General features: G+C 37.9%; 1 protein-coding gene across 8 annotated transcripts; it reads left to right on the plus strand.

Moving 5' to 3' along the window:
• Nucleotides 1-498: 498 nt before the first annotated feature.
• Nucleotides 499-17,802, plus strand: LOC131679798 (putative fatty acyl-CoA reductase CG5065). 8 transcript variants are annotated; one of them, XM_058960570.1, is made up of 5 exons: nucleotides 499-633; nucleotides 15,521-16,204; nucleotides 16,261-16,576; nucleotides 16,628-16,760; nucleotides 16,827-17,802. In XM_058960570.1, the coding sequence occupies exons 2-5, from the start codon at nucleotides 15,596-15,598 to the stop codon at nucleotides 17,407-17,409; spliced, it is 1,641 nt and encodes a 546-aa protein (XP_058816553.1). In that variant the 5' UTR covers nucleotides 499-633; nucleotides 15,521-15,595; the 3' UTR covers nucleotides 17,410-17,802. The 8 variants fall into 8 exon arrangements, with proteins under 8 accessions (XP_058816553.1, XP_058816541.1, XP_058816558.1 ...); XM_058960558.1 differs by having other exon boundaries at nucleotides 519-633; nucleotides 15,487-16,204; XM_058960575.1 differs by having other exon boundaries at nucleotides 538-629.
• Nucleotides 17,803-22,145: the final 4,343 nt, after the last annotated feature.

Raw genomic sequence — 22,145 nt, forward strand, 5'->3', positions numbered from 1 at the left:
GTTGGGTAGTAATATTATTATAACCATAGCTAATATTGAATTGTATATATTATTATTATTAATAATATTATACCTGTCTTTGCAAATTATCGTTAATAGATAATGCAGATTTGTCAAACTCAAGAAAATAGAAAGAGCGCATTTACAATATAAATAAAGTTATGTTCTTCACCCGATAGCGGCAATAGCTTAATTGGGTAAGTTGTCAGGTTACTCCGAAAATAACACGTCGCCTTGCAAAAGAATCTTCGCGTGCGCATGACTTAGTAAGTTTTTCTTATTATTTAATAGTTATAATACTTGATAAACATACGGCTCACATGATATTTTCCCCTTTTCCTTTTTCCCGACTTATTACGTCCTAACGACATCCAATTAGCATGCAATTGAAAGGTTTGAAAAGTTTTATTCATTTGTTTATTTATCGGTTAATATATGTACATACTACTCGCACACCGTAGAAAATGGAAAACGTTTCGGCACCAGTCGCGCGTTGATGTTCCTCTGAGGCGAAAGGCAATCGATCGCACCCGCCGTGGCGTGAAAATTCGAACACTCCTACACCGCAACAGTAGTTGGTGAACCGTAATGCTTCGGAGGAGTCTTGCAGAAAAATGCTTTCCAATCTGGTTGGTCAGTTCTGTCTTTGAGTGCGAATTAGACGGTTTGTTTAGGAAAGTGTTTAGCACCACCACATCAACCACCACCATAGGCAAGCGGCGGGGGCTGCAAATCAGTTCAGTTACTTGGCCTGTTAAGGCATCCAACGGCCCTAAGGTCGGTGGACCCTTCGTTTGACATTGATTTGATATCAAAAAACGCGTGTTAAGTTCCTTGTTAGGGGTCCAGGGTGAAGTTCATAATAACGGCAATAAACAAAATCTACAATGCATTTCAAAAACAACACACTTGCGCGGTGAAATACACCTACCTATTTGAAGAAATGTAATTCTTTACCAATTAAGCAGAACTTGGTCGATGCAGAAATTGAAGTGTAACTGTGAAGTGCAAAAGTGCGCACCAACCCCGGAGGAGTTTAAGTGCAATAATATAAACAGTTTAATGCTTCTGTTGCATAAGAATGCAACCAATGCATCGTTGCATTATTGTGGCTACGAAGCATAGAAACTTGGTGATACCTGTGTTTACATAATCAATTGCTCTACGTTCGATTCAGATGTACTATTGAACATAGAGACGGTTTTATTTTTATTCCTATAAAACATGTGACTTTTCCTTTTAACGGTTTTTTCAACTAGGAGATGTAGTACCATAGTGCCGACGTGCCACAAACTGAGGACTCTGCAAAATCAATGCTACATGCCAACGAACTCCCTTCTAGCATCAACCTTGCCCACCAATTTAAATAATTAACTATCCCTGCTAGCTATTGAAGCTGGGGCTAAGAGTTCAACTCTCAACAAGGTCGAGAATGTTTCGCAATTTGTCACACGATCCGTAAATTGCAACGTTAGGACTATTAATAAACCTCTAGGGCATGGTGATGTGATGGAAGTGGAAACGAGTGACATTCATTTTTTTAAAGTTGCAGTTAGATGGTTCTGATTTTAGGATTAATCAATCTCGATTTAATGAACACGGTTCACACATATCTCATCCATTCCAATGTTCAAAAAATCTAGTGATCAACAATTTCCTTCCATTTCCAAAGTAAGCTACGATTGTGTTACTAATTAGTCATCATTCACGCATTTTTTCGGGAAATAGACTAACCACTGTTTAGAACCACACATGACGCAAAAGCGCATTCTGATTCTAAGCAGAAGTCCTGTTGTGTTAGAGTAAACCGCTTTGTTGATAACGAAGCATAGGAAAGATAACGGTGGTTTAGGAATGTGCATGTTCAACTTGCAATTAGACACTTCGCTCTTGATTTTGTTTCGTGGTAACGTGGATAGAGCGACGCGATGCAGGTGCTCTGCTCGTAAGAACGCGCATCGAAAGTTGTCAGCTTAGGCGAGCATACAAAGTCGATGCGGGAAAAGTCTCTGTGCTTTTGAAAGGCATTGTTGAAAATTTCGTGCTAGATTACTTGTTCGATGGTATTAATCCTCAAAAAGAAAAGGGGCTAAGATGTCCAGTAAGTTACTATAGATTATTTATAAGGAGCTAATAATATCGTAGAAATAAAATTGGTCAATCTCTTCATAAGACTTGTTTGAAAATCTGTGCGATTTGCAACATTTGATTAATCCCAACTGTTGTTTCCAAAGACTACATATTAATCTAATCAACAACAGCAGACTTTTCCACGACTAGATGAAATAGCGCAACTTCAATTATTCCCCAAACCAACCTATTAGCATAGCATAGCGTATACGATGGCACAAATCGTGGGTGGCTGTACAATGATCAGCTAATATTTACCAAGATATCCACTAAATCGTGTCGCAAAAAACATTTGGAATTAACGCTTTTTCTTCATAGTGGAACAAGCATCCCAGTGTACACCTGGCCACGTCCTTACAATCGTCGAGGAAGGGAAGGAATGTTAGTTCACCAGTGGTGGCGCTAAGGGGGGCGAAGGGGGCATCCGCCACGAGCGGCAAAATTTGGGGGCGGCAAATGCTGCTCAACATAATTCAATTATTTACTAGTGATTATCATTGTTCATTAATCGCGATAAACGTTAAGCGCGGGTGAAACGTTTGAATTCATTTTGTTTGGGCGCCTGTAGAAGATTAATTGTTGACGATCAGCAGTACGACGGATCTGACGGAACAAAACAATATATATTTGAACCTGAACCTCAAACGTAACGATCTTAGCAAATGCAAACGCAAATTATTTTAAGAACATCCTTTATTAACCCATTTATGCCCATGTTGTTTGTGGACAACAACGTTTTTAAACAGCAATAACTTTTGATTGAAGCAAGATTTGCTCACAAAACAAGTAAGACTAATGAATGTGACTATTGCCTTTCATTTGAGTAATAACAGTTACAAGGATCAGCTCTAGAAGCGAAGTTATTGTAATTAGTCTGGCTCGATTCCGATGGAGCAGTGCTGCCAGGGACAGCTTACGTTGACAACGGAAAATATTTTTTTCATATATCTTCGTTATGGTGCAATATTATTGAAAACTGATAAAACTTATCAATTTAGACTGTCTTTGGCTACGTTTTCCATACAACTGGACTATTGTAAATATTCTTGGAGAATTGTATTGAGCATTGGAAGGTAAAAATTGAGCAGCTTCTAGCACTGCAATGGAAGCACCTATCTTTTTTGTGTTTCTTGGTCTCCCCGTTTTCAAGGAAAAATAGTTTTGAAACCCTACATGCACTAGAAAAAAGTTGGGCATGAAAGGGTTAACTTAACTATTTTAGAGAAAAAAAAATCTGTAATGAAGTTAACAAAAACATGAATAAAGGTAAATGTGCACTTTATTTCTCACAAATGAGGAACCAGAAAAAATGGGTTCTTACTGCTGTAATCCTAAGTAAATTTGATGTTTATTTTTTTCTTATGTTTATATTAACACTGTCTAATTTATTTCTAGTTAATAAGCTTGTAAAATGTTCCGCTTAGTTAATAATTAAATTCTCCTATAATCTCCCTTCTAAAAATCATAAAGTGAATTACTATAAAAAGAACACACAAAATGATCCGTCCCCCAAATCTTACGAATATTATATTATACCCTCTTTTATATGTATAAGTTAGCTGTAAAGTTTTTGAAGTAGAATACTTCTAACGTTTCAATATGGGGTCCCGTTTCAAAAATTTCAGTTGAGAAATTTTCCCAGATTTGAAATGCGAATATCTTCCGTTCTACTGGACGAAATCGCAATATTTTTGCACTATCTGATCGGAAATTTGTGCACGTATTTCGTATTAAATTTCGGAATTAGTGCGACTACTATAAATAAAACCAAAACAAGGATTTTTAGAAAATCCTTCGGAAACAGCGAGGAAAATGCGCAATTTGCCAGCATATCCCACGCAGAGCCGTCAAAAAGGAGCATGTAAGCGTTTCATTGCATACGGGAATGTTATATATACAGGTCACGCGAGCTTGTTTTGTATCAGTGGGTGCTCGCTTACCACACGAGAAACATGCTCGTCCGGACGGTACAATGAGCGGTATCATGTTTGCGTTCCCTACCAAGCGTCATCGCAAGGTTCTTCGTGATAAAATCCAGGGAATCACCAAATCCGCCATTCGGCGTCTGGCTCGTCGTGGTAATGTAAAATGCATTTCCGATTTAATCTACGAATGCTGATGGTGTGCAGGAAAATGTCATCCGAGATGCCGTGACCTATACTGAACACGCCAAGTGCAAAATCTCAATGAATGTACGTCTATACTGTAGCGGCAGGGACGCACATTGTATGGTACAACTCACTTGTATCATTGTAAAAAAGGCCCTTTTCGGGGCCACCAAACTAATTTCAAAGAATAAGTTTGCATTTTCTGTTTCATGGACTGTTTCTCCCTGGAGAGCAATTTGGGTTAAACCCTAAATTATGATTTATTTCAGTACGCAAATTGCAAATATAACCTGAAACAAACTGGAGTGAAGTGGAAAACATTTTTACTAGGCGCATTCAAAAAAGGTTTCAATTCTCAAACATTTTACCAAGGTTCCGTATTACAGTACTCTCTTTACCCTGAGTGTTTGATAATCTCCGTATTGGAAACACAATTTCAAATTTGTTCTTTATCAAAAATATGTGGTCGTCCTGAAAAGGACAGTTTTTACAAGAGCATTTCTTTCTCAGCGTTAAATTTATACTTTCTTTTCGGTCTTCTTGGGCAGCAGTACAGCTTGGATATTGGGCAACACACCGCCCTGAGCAATGGTCACTGTGAAAAGCAGTTTGTTCAACACCTCGTCGATACGAAGCTGCAGATAGCGTGGGATAATTTTTGTTGTCACGGGCAGCATTTCCTACCAATTCCAACACTTCAGCAGCAAGGTTTCCATTACAGCTGCTAAATGAACGGGCTCTCGGACACGTTCAGCATAATTTGCTTTCCATAGTAGACGGTGAATTCGGCCCACGGGAAATTGAAGACAGGCGCGATTCGAGCGGACTTTGTCTTTCCCTTAACTTTGCCACCTCCGTTCGTAAAAATAGAGCGAACACTGTTACCTTCCGCGCGAAAAGCCCGTCTTTATATACCCGCTTTGATGTGTATCGAAGGGGTGGAGCTTCGAAGAACACATATTGAGGACAACACAAAAAAGGACGAGCTTACATTGTGCTGTAGTCAGGTATAAAAACTCAGCATGCTGTTGCTCACGCTCAGTTCGTTTCCAGCATCAGCATGCAGCAGTTCGTTTGCAGCATCTCCCGCAAAATTCAAACCGCCGTCCGTTTGCTGCTGTCAGAAGAGTTGGCCAAGCGCGCCGTCTCAGATGGCACCAAAACTGTTACCATATACACCAGCTCCAAGTAAATTTCGAACACTGCCCAAAGAAAAGGCCCTTTTCAGGGCCATCAATTTATCGACAAAGAATGAAATTGAAGTTTTGTTATTACAAGCATCAGCTTGTCAAGAGCGTTGGATGGTAAGTGAGCCACTTGTGAACAATACCGTCGCTTTCACGAGAATGGCACAAAATCAAAAGTTATTTGTGATTTATAGACAGTTTTACACTAAACTGATGGTTCAATTTACAAAAATCGAACATTTTCTAACGTTTCGATATAGGTGCTCCGTTTCAAAATTTTCGGCCAGAATGCTGCCTGTTTTTTCAAACGTGAAAATCTGCTGTTGTATTGAATGAAAACCTTCGATTTTTGCGCTGATTGGAAATAGTTGTGACTAATTCTGTAGAATGTACAATTACTGAAAATAATGGATTTTGTGAAAGCAGTGGTCGGTCCGTACAATTCGATTCCAAGCGAGCCAGACTAGTTTTCGTTGGAAGGTCCACCTCTGACAATAGAAATAAACTATTTTATTTTGAATTCAACTACAACTTCCTTCAAAACAGCACAGCTACAAAACTTTTGGGAAAAAAATTAAAGGGTTGTGTACAGGACACGACCACGGTGACATAAAAAATATAGCTTTTTTATCTATCACACATATCGACACACGTTCTTGTTCACTCGCCTGTTTTCATATGTTACAATTTGCTATATACCCTCTCCCCATTAAAACATAATTTATTGAAGGTCTTTTAACGGTAATCTATTAATTAATCAAGTATCTCACTAGGTGATTGGCATTATTTGGCTGATCCATCTAGTAAAAATAGGCTGGTCTGTCCAGAAAATATATTCAAAAGAAAAGTTCCATATTGAGAGCTGTGATGAGGAAACCCACGCCCGCCAACGGAAATATACAGATTCTCCATAAAATGTGAAATTTCATTTTCCATTTAAATTTTCAATAATATACTAATGAACTTAAGTAAACAATCTTAAGTGTAAGTATTTCTTGATCGATTAGTGGTGGAAAAATGAAATTATTTGATAAATTACATTGTTATGCAACGTTCGCACTACCAGTTAAAACGGGTTTTTATGCTATCTTGGTGACATTTTTCTTGTTGCTAATTATTAAAACGTGTTATAACTCTGTAGTGTAAACATTGTATTATTAAACCAATTCTGCAGCGTTTTATGTTATATAGGTGTTTTATGTGGTAATAGGACTGACATAATTATATTTTCAGTACAGCGGTTTGTTTCATAATTTAAAACAGATTTATTTTAAAATTTAAATTAGTATACCCAACCGTATTTGTTGTATACCTTAAAACGCAATTAGAACTGTGTTTTAAATACATAGGGTAGGACAGATATTCTGACTGGTTAAACTGGGAAAACAATTTTAAGTCCAGTAACGCTTAAGACATGGCTTGAATTTGAATCAAAAAAGAACACCCGCTTCAACTGCTGCTGGGACGGTAAGTTCTGTTTTAAAATTTTCCGTTGTGTGCAGTACGAAACAAAAGTGTTTGAAATTAGAAAACAAAAAGTTCTGCTGGGAATGTGATTGTTTCCGATGCAATTACACTCAGATTTTTCACGCAGGGGATACAGGCCGTGTAAATGAAAACCGCGTAAATTTAAAAAAAACGCGTTAATGAAAACCGCGTAAATTTCAAAATCCGCGTAAAAAACCTGAGTGTACTCTCCTATATAAAATATTACGCTGCTGAACAGTGCAATAACTACAGAAGCACGTTGTCAGATGCCTTACTGATAAAAAACATATAACCGAAATATGAAACATGAAAACCAATTGGCTCTTTACCCTACGCAGCTACAAAGCGCCGTAAACATGGATTAACAAGTTACAACGCACACGCATGCATAAAAATAAATATATTTTTTTCAAACGCCACAATCTTAAGCAGCACACACCGTATTGAATTAAATCCAAACCACCCCGCCCACCCACTTTGCAAATCATTCTGTGACACCATGCTGGTACCCGACAAATCCGCACACGGCCACCGCTGCCGAAAATGCATAGCGTCTACCGCTTATTGTAGTGCCCAGACGCTGCAGCCATGACCTTACCCGTTCGACATAAGAACAAAAACTGATTCAAACGGGTACGCGTCACCTCTATTTATAAACTAATATGGTATATGGTTTAGTCACTTAGGTGCGAGTGTGTGCAAATGCCAACGTTACCGAAAATCGATAACGCTTATTACATCGCCCGGAGACGACGTTGCTCGTGAGGGATAAGAGCAACAACTGATTTAAACGGACATGCGTTGCTTCTATTTATGACTTTTCGTGTTTCATTGAGCAACTAAGCTGCCCTCTTTTGACGGCTGTGTCTGTGAAATCTGCCTCACGAATGGTATTTTTCCCGTTTTTTGTGAACATTTTAATTTTACCAATTTCCAAAAGTCTACTTTTATTGGAGAGATATTAAATTATTACCAATATTTAAGTTAGGTGTTTCTGAATCGGTTGGTGTATGAATGATTAAAAACCATCTAGTAATATCGGAGTTATAAGCGTGCAAACCTTACATAGTTTCGTTACATGGGAGATAGTTTAGATTTTAGAATGACACCTAGCCCCAGATAGTGGAGTAAGACATTTTTAATGTCAAAACGCGCAAACCTAAATTTTCCACTATAATAAAAACTAGTGCCCCCGCCGCACAGCATCATCAAGATTGATAGTTATTCAAGCCGGGTGGAAAGGAGGAGGGAGGTTGTAAGGCAATGGAAAATTTCATTTATAATAATAATACTTTATAATTGGCTGGTCCTGAAAACAACTTGTTGGTTTGTGGTTTATTTTGGGTCACAATTTAGGTCCGCTCGATTTCTGATAGCTGTGAATTTTTCGCAGGGCGACTGTTTCTGTTCGGTAGCGATGAGGCTTCTTAACGCCAACCGTGACTGGGGTACTTTTACACTGCCTTCGTTGCCAACCAGCCTCCTGTCAAGGACGACGTCTCTGTACAGCCAGCATCACTGCCATGAAAGGCAAAACATTGATTTTGAACCGAATGATTAGAAGCTGTATTTAGTTACAAAATGTCGATTAAATTAAATTATTAAATCATCCCACAAGATGCAAAACGTCGTGTGGAATGCTTGAATATCGAGCATAGTGCCGAACATAATTCTTTGTTTGGGGCTTTATAGCTATAACGCCCCATATATGTCGGTCGCTGTCAAACTCCATATGATGGTATAGGGTTGCCAGGGGGCTGTTGCCAACTGCTTGCGGGGAACCTTTCCTCCGGTGGACTTACGAGCGGTTTGTTTGGTACAGGCCATGTAGCGAAAAATGCTGATCAGCTACTTCTCTGATGCTAGTAGTAGGACGACGGTCAAACGCTCGCTTGCGTGTCTTCATTCCTAAAAGTTCAACAATATTTTCAAAGAATGTTGCAAATTGTCAACTTGATAATTCCAAAAATACTCCAAATAAACTATGAATGTGCTAAAGTCGACAAAATCGCATAGAAATTGCTTATTCCAGAGCAGAATTTACCGGTCTAAAGTGTATTCTACTTCACTCCGGTTATGTCTCTGACATTACCCACCCATCTTTTTTTTGTTCTCCGGTCCCGGTTTTCTTCCAGATCCTTTGCCGTGGTCCAACGTCAACCGCTCCTGGAACCGCTTCAACACTCTGGAGACGGTTGAAAGGGGAATTGTTCAACATTTTTCCCAACTGCCGGTGCGACAGGTCAGGAAATTCCAGGTGTTTGGAAAGAACTTGTTCTCTCGACTCGCGTTGGTTCCATTTTCGTTGAATCGAAAACACGACTTCGAGTTTGACAGCATGTAAACAATACACATCAATGAGAGTGTGCAAAATTTGGTTGATTTTTACCCAATGGTAAAAAAGTTATGCCCTGTTGAATGTGTCGCAATAATTTCGTGTTCGCCCTTTATTGCATGGAATTTTGCATGGAATTCCATACAAAATTTCACTTGGAATTTCCCACGGAATTTCGCGCGGAATTTTACACTCGCACACTGTATTTTCCCCGGAATTTCGCACAGAATTTTGCACGGAATTTCGCACGGAATTTTGCCGAAAATTTGTCAAGGAATTTCGCGCGGAATTTCACAAGGAATTTCATGGAATTTCACTTGTAATTTCCCACATAATTTCGCACAGGATTACGCACGGAACTTCTAACGGAATTTCACAAAGAATTTCGCTCGAAATTTCACTTGGAATTTCGCGCAGTATTTCGCACGGAATTTTGCAAGGAATTTCGCACAGAATTTCGCACGGAACTTCGCACAGAATTTATCATGGAATTCCGCACAGAATTTCACTTAGAATTTCCCATGGAATCTCGCGCGGAATTTCGCACAGAATTTTACACGGAATATCACGTGGTTTTTTTGCGTGGAATCTCGAATGGACTTTCGCACGAAATTTCGTATGGAATTTCGCAAAAAAAAATGCATGGAATTCCGCACAGAATTTCCCTTGTAATTTCCCTCGGAGTTTTGCACGGAATTTTGCATGGAATTCCGCACAAAATTTCACTTGGAATTTCACTTGTAATTTCCCACGGAATTTCGCACAAAATTACGCACGGAATTTCGCACGGAATTTCACACGGAATATTGCATGGAATTTGGCAAGGGACTTCGCATGGAATTCCACACAAAATTTCACTTGGAATTTCCCACGGAATTTCGCGCGGAATTTTACACTCGCACACTGTATTTTGCATGGAATTTCGCACAAAATTTCGCACGGTATTTTCCATGGAATTCCGTACAGAATTTCCCACGGAATTTCGCGCGGAATTTTGCAGAAAATTTCTTAAAGAATTTTACACGGAATTTCGCGCGGAATTTCGCACGGAATTTTGCCGAAAATTTTTCAAGGAATTTCGCGCGGAATTTCATGAGGAATTTCACTTGTAATTTCCCACATAATTTCGCACAGGATTACGCACGGAATTTCTAACCGAATTTTACAAAGAATTTCGCTCGAAATTTCACTTGGAATTTCGCACGGAATTTCGCACGGAATTTTGCACGGAATTTCGCACGAAATTTAATAAGGAAGGTCCAATAACGTTAATAGAAATTACGGAAATTGGGACTAAAATACTAAAATCATGAACATAAACCCCGCTAGTCTGACAGAAAAATCCGATGGGAAACTCATGAATAAAATAGCATGGTCGAACGTGATCAGAAATCATGAAGATCGCAAATAAGCTCCTGAAATCATGAACATCGTTTGATTGCGGGCGGTGTATTCCCAAATTATGAACAAGAATCAACAAAATCTAATGTCCAGGGAACAACAACAGTTACCCAACCAAACATCCGAATGCAACGCCATGTATATATTCGCGGCAAACTATTTTTTGGAAACACAAATAGTTTCATGAATACGATGTTTATTATTCATAGTTTCAGAAACTTGGTCACGGTTTTCGTAAATCGTTCTATTCACGAAATCGTGATCTTTATTTCATGAATTTATGAACGGATTGTTTTTCGTGTATTTAGGTGAATGAAGCCGGAACAAGCGCTGGAATGATAAAACGTACAAAGATTTCAGAAAACATGGAAATCATTATGAAGGAGAACTCAAAAACTTTTTCTGGCCTACAATAATATACACTATGCTCTATTTCTCCTTGGTGGAACGCCTCTCCAATAACTAATCTACAATAATATACTGCCAACGTAGGCGAGCGATGTGGGCAGTCGATTCGAGTGGAGAGATTTGATCGAAAGGTGCTGATATGAACGATATGGCAAGTAATATGTTCCTGCGGTTTGCAGTCTACACTATCTGAACTATAAAGACATCTATCGATCTGAGTGACTGCAGAAAAGGTTTATAGCCTTTATATGAAAAGCATAGTACTCATGGAAAAGGGTATAAAGTCCGTTAAGATCGACATAAATCCACGAAATTTCCATCAGTTTCGGCCCATCCAACACCATTCAAAAAACCTGGTAAATCGCAGTAACTCAAAACAATTTGAACTAAAATGTCAAAAAATGTGACGAAACACAAGTTTCTCCTGAAGTTGATGAAAAGTGTTCGACCAAAAATTCTAAAATTCGGTGATGTCGGAATTTTATTTGGTCTCCACAATGATCAAGGCCAATGTCGTACAATAAAGAATCAAATGTCTGTTTGAAAAAATCTTTATTTTTGATTATATTTGATCTTTATTATGCACTCAGCCGTTTCGAACGTTTTTGGACAAGTCAAATATACTTAAAAAATATTCAGATTATTCGATATAATTCTCAGCAATTCAATTGCGATGCAGATCAGCCTTCTACGCAGTGGCGAGCATTCAATCCTAGCCTCTTTCTAAGATGAATGGTCGTGATGAATGGTTGTTTTTCTAGACCTTTCTATAACTAGCCCTAAAGCTAATGGTAATATCATACGGCATTCAAATGTGCTTCTAAAGGGAAGGTCACATGGTCAAGTTACCGCTAGCATTATCGGTTCAGTTAACCTGTTCGGTGGATTGGCAATTTTAAGTTGCGGACCTCGATGCACTTTTACTGGTTAGTACCGTAAACCGGGGTGACTTTGATCATTGGGGTGACTTTGATCACTCGAACCTTTTTATAGATCGCTTATTAAACCAGAATAGTCTACCGAATCATTTTAATTTGAAATGATTTTTACTCTAAACTTATAAAATACTGATTTGTTATACTTTTTGAGTATATTGTTCGGTTTTTAAGTACAAAAACTACAAAAAACCGAAATTTGACTTTACCTTATTTTTACGAAGCTTCGTAAAGTATCTATTTTTTATAAAACAAATAAATCTCATATTTGACCAAAAGTAATAAATTACAAGCGAGTTTTTGTTTTCATTTAAATTGGGATGTGCCAAATTTAGTTTTAAGAGTTTTTTTATTTTAAATACATTTTTTTTGTGAAACTAGTTGGCAATTCTTTCAAATTATTTTAAGCTACAAATCGTAACATTTTTTTTATTGTTCAATATTCCAACGTGTTAAAATGGATGAAACTTATTGTACTTCGATAAAGCACTGAAATAAAACAATTTTAGCAGCTTTAAAGGTTTTCAGAATCTTTTATTCTAGTTGGACACAAATTATACGAATTTTGGTTACTCGAATTTTACAGTACATTGAAATCCTTTTTTATAATACCAATTAACATCTATTTAACAATGAGTATCTTTCCAGAATTAGTTTAAACAAACATTTGAATGAAAAACATTGACATCAATAACTTAATGTGGGTGAACATGCAGATTATCAAAGTCACCCCGGAATACGAAAACGGACTTCAACTTGAAATCATTTTTGAAAAAATAACTGTAAGTGGACAATTTCCGGTAAAACCATCCAATCTTGTTCTCCATACATCAGTACATGGGTTAAAAATATTAAACTTGAAAAAAATGTGTTGCGTCTAAAAATATGTAATGATTACTTCGAAAAGTGATCAATATCACCCCGGTTTACGGTACTGGTGCTAAGACCGAAGAATGGTAAATCTTGTTTTCCCTTCTTTGATCACATCAACGGTGTCACGGATGTTTTACTTGATATGTACTAGAGAATGTTGATTATCTCGAACAGTTCTTAGGAATGGATGTTTCGTCTGCAATAAAATGTATCGTGAACTTGTTTACCGTAATTGTACAGGCTAATTTGTCTATTTTTACTCTAGTAGAGATGGTGCGCACAATTTCGTTGATTACTCAGCCAACACGACTAAGAATCAGTATAATAACAAACCAAGACGCAGTTCTTTCTACCGGCTTCAAATAGGATGAGTGAAAATGAGCTCAACACCCTAGACACAAATTATGCTCAATGTTTTTCTTTCTGCAAATAAATCAAGCTCTATATTAATTTTAACTTCCGTAGCGTCACATCCCATAGCACAGTGGTCCAGGAAGCGAAATTAGCGGGAAACAATTGCTAACGCATTCATCTTTAGGTTTAGAGATTTGGTGTCTTAGAAACATTTATTGTGCGTGACAAACTGCATCTTTTGGCTGAAACGGTTTTAGGGTGGCCCTTAAAATGTCAAAGTTGAAGACATTATCTCAAATTATAGTTCAGAGAGAATGATACTTTCTTCTGCAATATTCTAGAACAATCAGTTCTGAGCAACTTTGTTGAAGATACTAAATTTGTATCTCAAACCGTTTTCATTTTATAGTGAGTTCCATATCATAACTTAGGGTGTCTCTCAAAAAAGCAGGTTTCTCCGTACAGTTTTTTAATAGGATTTTTCTCATAAAAGTACCCTTCAGTGTACTTTTAGAGCATGATTAGAGGCAACTTTTGCTGAAGAAAGAAAAATTTTATCTTGTCTGGTTCAAAAATTATACTTAATTTTCATTTAAAAATACGCTCTTTTCAAATGTCGATATCTCAAAAGGGGGCAAACGAAAATTGATAATTTTGATTGCATTTGAAAGGCTGTACTTTTGCCTACAATATATTGAAAAATTGGAGAACGCTTTTTTGTCTTTCTCAAATAAATCAAATTTAAGTAAAAGCATTTTTGCGTATAATCCTACAGCGCTCATATTAAAAAATATTTGTTTTACGCTGATTCTGTGAATTCTTATAAAGACTTTTCAAGGGTCACATACATTTGCAGGCTTTTCCTAATGCAGATAGGGTAAAGACCACCAATCACCAATGACTTGACCTATAATTTGCTATGAATTATTGCCAAGATTTCCCAAAATCTACACATATTTACAATCGATATCGGTATATCTCAGGATGCGCTCATATTATATTGGGATGATAAGTGTTTTTTATGTAAAAATGTCTGAGGAAGGCGATGGCATTAAAATTTTCAGAATTAAAATATACGTATTGAGAAAAAAATTAACTTTTAATATTTAACTGAAAAAATTGTATAGTTGGCAACACTGTTGGCAAAAAATAATATTTTTATAGACTCCTTGAACAATTTTCTTCAAAAGCTATCCTGTGGTTTGATTCTAGAGTAAATAGAACCGGAGATATGATCAAAAGAAAATCAAGGGTTTTGGCAATTTGCCAAAACGGGGGGTGCTACCATGAGCCGAGGGGTGATTCAATTGTCACACAAATTTGGGTTTGCATATATTGGCCCTAGATGAACAATTCCTCTAAATTTTGTTCAAATCCGTGGAGGTCGATTACACGTGCCTTGATCACTTCGCATGGAATGACCCATATGCATTTCAACGATTTTACATAGATCGAGCAATTAATGATAGAGTGCGCCACCCTAACGAGTGCCCAAAATAGGGTCATCACCCTATTTGCAATATGAAAAATCTGCAAGTGTATGTGATCCTTGAAAAATCTTGACAAGAATTCACAGAATCCGCGTAAAACAAATATTTTTTTTAATATGAGCGCTGTAGGATTATACGCAAAAATGCTTTTACTTAAATTTGATTTATTTAAGAAAGACAAAAAAGCGTTCTCCAATTTTTTAATATATTGTAGGCAAAAGTACAGCCTTTCAAATGCAATCAAAATTGTCAATTTTCGTTTGCCCCCTTTTGAGATATCGACATTTGAAAAGAGCGTATTTTTAAATGAAAATTAAGTATAATTTTTTAACCAAACAAAATAAAATTTTTCTTTCTTCAGCAAAAGTTGCCTCTAATCATGCTCTAAAAGTACACTGAAGGGTACTTTTATGAGAAAAATCCTATTAAAAAACTGTACGGAGAAAACTGCTTTTTTGAGAGACACCCTAAGTTATGATATGGAACTCACTATAAAATAAAAACGGTTTGAGATACAAATTTAGTATCTTCAACAAAGTTGCTCAGAACTGATTGTTCTAGAATATTGCAGAAGAAAGTATCATTCTCTCTGAACTATACTTTGAAATAATGTCTACAACTTTGACATTTTAAGGGCCACCCTAAAACCGTTTCAGCCAAAAGATGCAGTTTGTCACGCACAATAAATGTTTCTAAGACACCAAATCTCTAAACCTAAAGATGAATGCGTTAACAATTGTTTCCCGCTAATTTCGCTTCCTGGACCACTGTGCATAGGTATCAATGTTAATGAACCAACTCATCTGATAAGGCACACGCACGCACTCTACAGTAGCCTGACAAAACACTCAGAACGCAACGGGCCGTGGAAAACTAATCGATCATAATGGACCTCCCAATAATGGGCCAGGTGGAAACGTTTGCTAGTCGTTTTCGTTCATCAGTCGCCGCCGGCAACATGAGCAACGCACATGGTGGTGGTGGTGCAAAAACCATGGAATGCGACCTGAACAACAACGTTGGAAAAATAATTTCTCCCGAGCTGGAAGTTTCCGAACCGTACGAGATTCGACCGTTTTTCGATGGAAAAAACATCTTCGTAACCGGCGGTACGGGGTTTTTGGGCAAAGTGTTAATCGAAAAGCTGTTACGAAGTTGCGATGGGATAAAACACATCTACGTCCTGTTGCGACCGAAGCGTGGACTAACCAGTGAACAGCGCTATCGAGAGTTCGTCAAGCACCCGGTCTTCGACAGAATCCGAGCGAAGATGCCATACGTGCTGGAAAAGATGGTCTACATCGGTGGCGATATAACGCTACCGCTTTTGGGACTTTCGGAGAAAGATATGCAACTGTTGATAGAAAGTGTGAACATCGTATTCCACGTGGCTGCTACCGTTCGTTTCAACGAAGGCTTGAAGGAAGCCGCGGTACTGAATACGGTCGGCACCCAACAGATGCTGGACCTGTGCATGAAGATGTTACATTTGCAGGTAACAAGTATTGATTAGCTTCAGAAATAGCTTCTACGAGATTTTTTGTTTTCCAGAGTGTCGTCCACGTCTCAACCGCATATAGTAACCCTAACAGGAAAGTGATTGACGAAGTGGTATACCCTCCCACGATGGATGCAAACTCCTTCATACAATGCATCAACATCCTGCCAGGGGATGTTATCAATGCATTAGCTGGGAAGCTGCAGGGAACTCACCCGAACACGTACACATTGACGAAATCAATTGCAGAGCAGCTGGTATCGGAGTATAGCCGCAAGCTACCGATTTGTATTGTGCGGCCATCCATTGTGACCGGAGCGATAAAGGAACCGTTTCCAGGGTGGATCGACAATGTTTACGGAATAACGGGTCGGTTGTTATAGTAAAATTCGTCATCATATTAATACTGTTTATTTTTAGGCATAATGATGGAAATTGGACGGGGTACTATTAGCAGTATAATGTGCGACCAGAAATGCGTGATGGACGTCATTCCGGTGGATATCGTGTGTAATACGTTAATAGCAGCTGCGTGGGAGAACGCTTCGATCGTGTAATTTTCTACAGCAGCTAAATTGTGATTAGTCCAATGATTATCCTAATCGTTCTCGTCCTACAGGTCCGACTCGATACGGGTGTATAACTGCACCTCCGGATCAGTAAATCCAATCAAATGGCACGAATATGGCGATATAACTGAAAAATGGTCCGTCAAAAATCCAACCAAATACGTCATGCTATATCCCGGCTTCCGGTTCCGTACCAACCGGATTCTGCACAAGATCGTGGAACTGTTTTTGCACTTTCTCCCTGCTTACCTGTTCGACATAGTTATGCGCGCCCAAGGGACCAAGCCCATTATGGCGAAAATTGCCAAACGTTTCCAGAAAGCGGCTGACACGGGCGAGTTCTTCGCCATGCACGAGTGGACCTTTCGCATACCCAATCTGACACGGTTGACGCACAAGGTACGCCACGCTCGGGATGGCAATGAATTTTCTATGGACATGAGCGACATGAGCTGGGATAGCTACATCGAAAAATACATGCTTGGAATTCGAACCTTCGTGCTGAAGGACAGCTTGGACAGTATGGAGAAGGCTAGGGCGAAGCTTTGGAAGTTGTACTGGATTAAGCGTTTACTGCAAGTGATCGTACTTTTTCTATTTTATCATTTCTGCCTCAAAGCACTAATCTTCTAGCGAGATGTCATTTGGCGAACTAAAACATTAGTAAGGGATTATTAGAAATAGTCAAAGGGGCTTTTAAGAATTTTAAAGGGGAGAAAAAGTTCACGAAATATAACAAGTCCTTTTTTTTCATTTCGTGTCTATATCGTTCTCCAGTTGGCTCAATTCCAAATTGTCCATTGTTTTTTAACAAAGTTAATTTTAAACTTAATTTGAATGCAATGGAGTAAAAAACCGCAAAAGTGCTTAAATTCTTTATGAAACCCATTTGGTTTTGCTTTGAAATAATAAAATTGTGCTCTTCTACATGTGTACCGTACCAACGTTTCAGACAATCGAAAAACATTGCATTGTAATACTGATTGTATATTTTTATATTTAATTATATAATAAACATTGATTCAACACGGATTAAAAATTAGTTAATTTTTGCGTAATTGGTTCTCGCACAATTCCTTTGTTGTTTCTAAATGTATGTATACGTAAAAATCGTTCATGAATTAAATATATTAAATAGTTAATTAAAATAATTAAATAGTTAACAATAGTTTTTTGGGAAATTTTCGGTCGCTGATTACATATATGAAATATAAATATTCTAAATACCTCACTATATTATGATAAGGAGGGAGGAAGCGATGGTGGTAAAACGAATTCGTTAAAAAAGGAATGTTTTTAAGATATTTTGTATGTAGGGATTTGCCCACTGCTTGGGTTCTGAATTGCCCGACGGACCCCATTTATCAGGGCTGCCTAGGTGAATTTTGGATTTTCGCGACACACCAAACTAATGGAATACAAACACATAAATAATTTTAACGTGTTTATTTGCCTACTACCTCTTCCGTGAACAACTGCTGGTGCTCGCTGGATACCATCAAGCATGGGCAGGTGGGTGGCTCCTTCCGACTGGCGGGGACAGCAACGGCCACGCTTTCCTTCGACTTTCGATGGCTGCTCCGACAGCGTTCCTTCACTATTAGCCACTGAGAACTGACATACAAGTAAAGTTTTCAACTTGTGTAAGAAATAAAACTGTCACTTTGAAATGACAACAGCAAGTAGCAACTTGCCACTGGCCGGCGCTTCGATCGGCCAGCAATCGCTATACGGGACTTGTGTGCATACTTGGATACAATAGTGACTCACGCATGCGAACCTGTATGCGATGGTGATTTTCAACGTATTTTCATTTAAATGTGTAATCAGGTTTTTCGGGAAAGTTTGTTCCAGCTTATATGTCTGTTCTCTGTGTATTAGCTATGGAGGTGAGTTTCGCTCCTTTGTTGGAACATCCCTAGCGATGATGGCAAATTATCGCCGGACTACACATTTAAATGAAAATCTACTCACTCCCCGCGAGAGATTCCAGAAGTACTCCCCACTGCAGTATACTTCCCAGGGGACACCTTTGGCTGCCCTGCTTCGCTCTCCTTGACGTTTAGCTGTGACGGAGAGTTAGGCTCGTTCGGCTGATCCTTCACAGCGAGGTTGGAAAAGAGTCTTCTGGGTCCTAAATACTAAGCCGGGGAGAGAGTGGCTCCTTGACGCTTAGGTCGGTTCTACTGCGGAAATACACTTCTGCACACTGACACACGGGCGTAATTTACCCAGTGGAAAAAAGTCCAAACGGAACAAAGTTAACGACATCGTACTTTCCACGTGGTCCGAAACTGTCTCACACGTTGCCTTTTCTCACCAAAACAAATCTTCCTCATCTCAACTGTCATCCGCAGTGACCAGCAAATACATTTTATTTCGGCAAGAGGAGAGTAGTAGCCTATCTAAACTTTATGCTAATCATACAAATTGACGCCACAAAAATTATCTAACCTATCTGGACGAACATAACCGTTCACAAACGCAAAAACGAACAGAAATTTACAACTAAATATAAACGGTACAGAACAGCGGTGAGCATAATCCCAGTCAAAAAGGGCATGTTGTTGACAAACGGGGGGTTATTTGCCAACTCGAATGCGCCACTTGCCTTTCAATTTGCCGGCAAATAGTGGGTAAGCTCCAATGCAACATTTGAGCGATTTGCCGTCGTCAGCTTTTTGCTGGCCTACGTTCGTTAAAATTTTAGGTTAGAGATCTTGTTCTACTATACTAACGACACTGAATCCCTCTGGATAAAGACTCGACACGTCTATCGTTTGTTTACAATCTATCTGTCAGTGTCATTCCAATCGAGCACGAGACCTGCCAATGGCCCTCGTTCCAGAAGGATTCGAAACGATTTTTTTCAGGATTGAGCATTTTTGACAAGTCTCGTGCTCGATTGGAATGACACTTACAGAAAAATAAGAAGAATAAGATAGAGATGGCGAGTCTTTAGCCAGAAGGATTCAGCGTCTTTATACTATACTTACACACGATTCCACAATTTCCCACAAGCAAGAAGTACACAAGCCCCCCCCCCCCTCTTCTTTTCATTTTCTAACTACGTCTATGTTATTCAGTAATTCATTCCGAACATTTCATTCAAAGGTACCAGGATGACTATATTCTGATTTATTTAAGTTGAAAGTATCCGTGTCGGTGGTGTACTGACAGTGTTGGAAGAAATAATGAATTTCTGCATTTGGATTGAACCATAAGTTTTAAAATCGCTATAACTATTTTTTGAAAACTCGTAGCTAGTTACCGTTTTCGACAAAGTTGTTAACCAAGGCTTGAACTATAGTTTTAAAAAGCCGGTTTTTCATATTGAGCGGAATAGCGATCTTTATTAACGTAAATGCAAAATAATTGATTTCTCCATATAAAATCCCATACAAACTTTGAACGCAATGCGCAAACCCGGGAAGCAACCGACAGCTCCTAAATTTTTCACATGCATTTGGGATCACAAAAGGAACTCAAAAAGTGCTGTGCTGAAATATATCTCTAATGGTCATATTATTACACTTAAAATTCGGAATGGAACCATCATTTTATATTCATCGTTACATTGTGTTATTTCTCATTCCTAATTGACTTGAACACAAAAGTGAAAAAATAGCGGTTTTGACTTTTTTCACAAAAAATACTATAACTTGACGAATTATCAACCGATTTAAAAAAATCAAATTATTCTAAAAGTTGGAAGAATGGTCTAGAAACGGTATGAAATGGAACTTCGATATTTTTGAACAAGTGCAATGATTTGGAAGAGTGAATATTGAAAAATCGGAAAAAAACCACGAAATATGGCGGAAATTGAAATGAAAAAAAAAAAAAAATCTGACCAGTAATACACTGGTAACACACAACGCAAGTGCTACAGAAGTATTGTGCACGAATTATATTTGCAGGCCAATATTTTGAAAATAGAAAGTAAAAAAATTAAAAATTAGCGCAAATGAGAGCGAAATTTTTTTCCACTTCAAAATTAAATTAAAATAATTGAATCAATGATTGGATACGATTACATAATACTAATTATTATTTACGGACAACTGATATTTAAACCACACACTTAGAAAAAAAATGAAAACTACATTAGACGTACAATTAGATTTCGCTGGTCGGTAGTTTTTTGACGAAATATTTTGGTAAATGTAAAAATAACTGATGTTCCGGTAAACATGACTTGTTTTACGGAAATTTCGTAAAAAGATACGAACAGTTAGTTATATTCAATCGGTTTTTATCAAATTCGTCAAATAAAAATACAATTCTTTCGGTAAAATCGGTAAATTCCTGCATACGGTAAAAAATTACCGATCGAATTGCAAAACTAGCTCTCAATTACCAAATTTCGGTAACCCAAATAAATAAACTGCCAAAACGTGGCCATTTCTAAAAATGTAAATTTTATAGCTACCGATTTTGCTAGTTAGTGCTAGTGACGGTGGAAAACAAACCGGAAATGCAGTAAGTCTTGCAGCAGCAGAAGAAGTAAGACGAGCACCGCAGCGAGATGGCCCGTCAGAAATCCTTTATTAAGAAACCAATCTTGCTTCTTGAACTTGCACGCAATTATTATTAATTGTAATTGCAAGATTCAAATAAAGGGGAAAATATAAGGAGATGCAAACATATGGTCGTATAAATTAAAACAAATCCGAAATCTCTTTGAATTCAGAAGGTTTCCATTCTAAATAAAAACAAATAACACCGGAATAGTCCGTTAGCTTGTGTGTCTGTATGTATGTGTGTGTGAAACCTATCCCATCTCCCACTGGCTGGCAACGGTTTACAGAAAAAAGATGTTTGCATGCATTTATATGCATGCAAATAACTTTATGCATGCATTTTATATCCATGCAAATAATTTGATTCCAGGATTTGGGTAGGTGCTAGCTCAATTGATTTTCCGATTACCCATTTCGTATAGAGGGTAAACCGTGTTCCGAGGCAATCGTTTCATCAACCACCCCCGCCTTAATGTAATGTTTGTATCAAATGGATTTTAACATTACAATAAGACTTTCGATTCCTTACATGAGGTAAGAAATCGACATGTATTTAGTGTATTTAATTGAATATAATATAATTGATATATAAATTAGAATATATGTATAGAAAAATATACCAGATTTTCAATTTTACCAATGATACACAGAGAACTTCATGCAGTCTTCGACAGCATATTCCTCCATCCGTACCGCACGCATTGGACATACTCGGTCCATCCATCCGACGAATACTCACCAGAAGTACACTCCATAAAATACATAAAAATCACAGCAGAATAAGAGACCGAAATAGAAAACATGGAAGGTCTGCATGTCTGTTTCTCAGTATGCACCGAGAAACAA

This window comes from Topomyia yanbarensis, chromosome 1 (genome assembly GCF_030247195.1).
Source record: "Topomyia yanbarensis strain Yona2022 chromosome 1, ASM3024719v1, whole genome shotgun sequence".
Taxonomy (NCBI): Eukaryota; Metazoa; Arthropoda; class Insecta; order Diptera; family Culicidae; genus Topomyia; species Topomyia yanbarensis.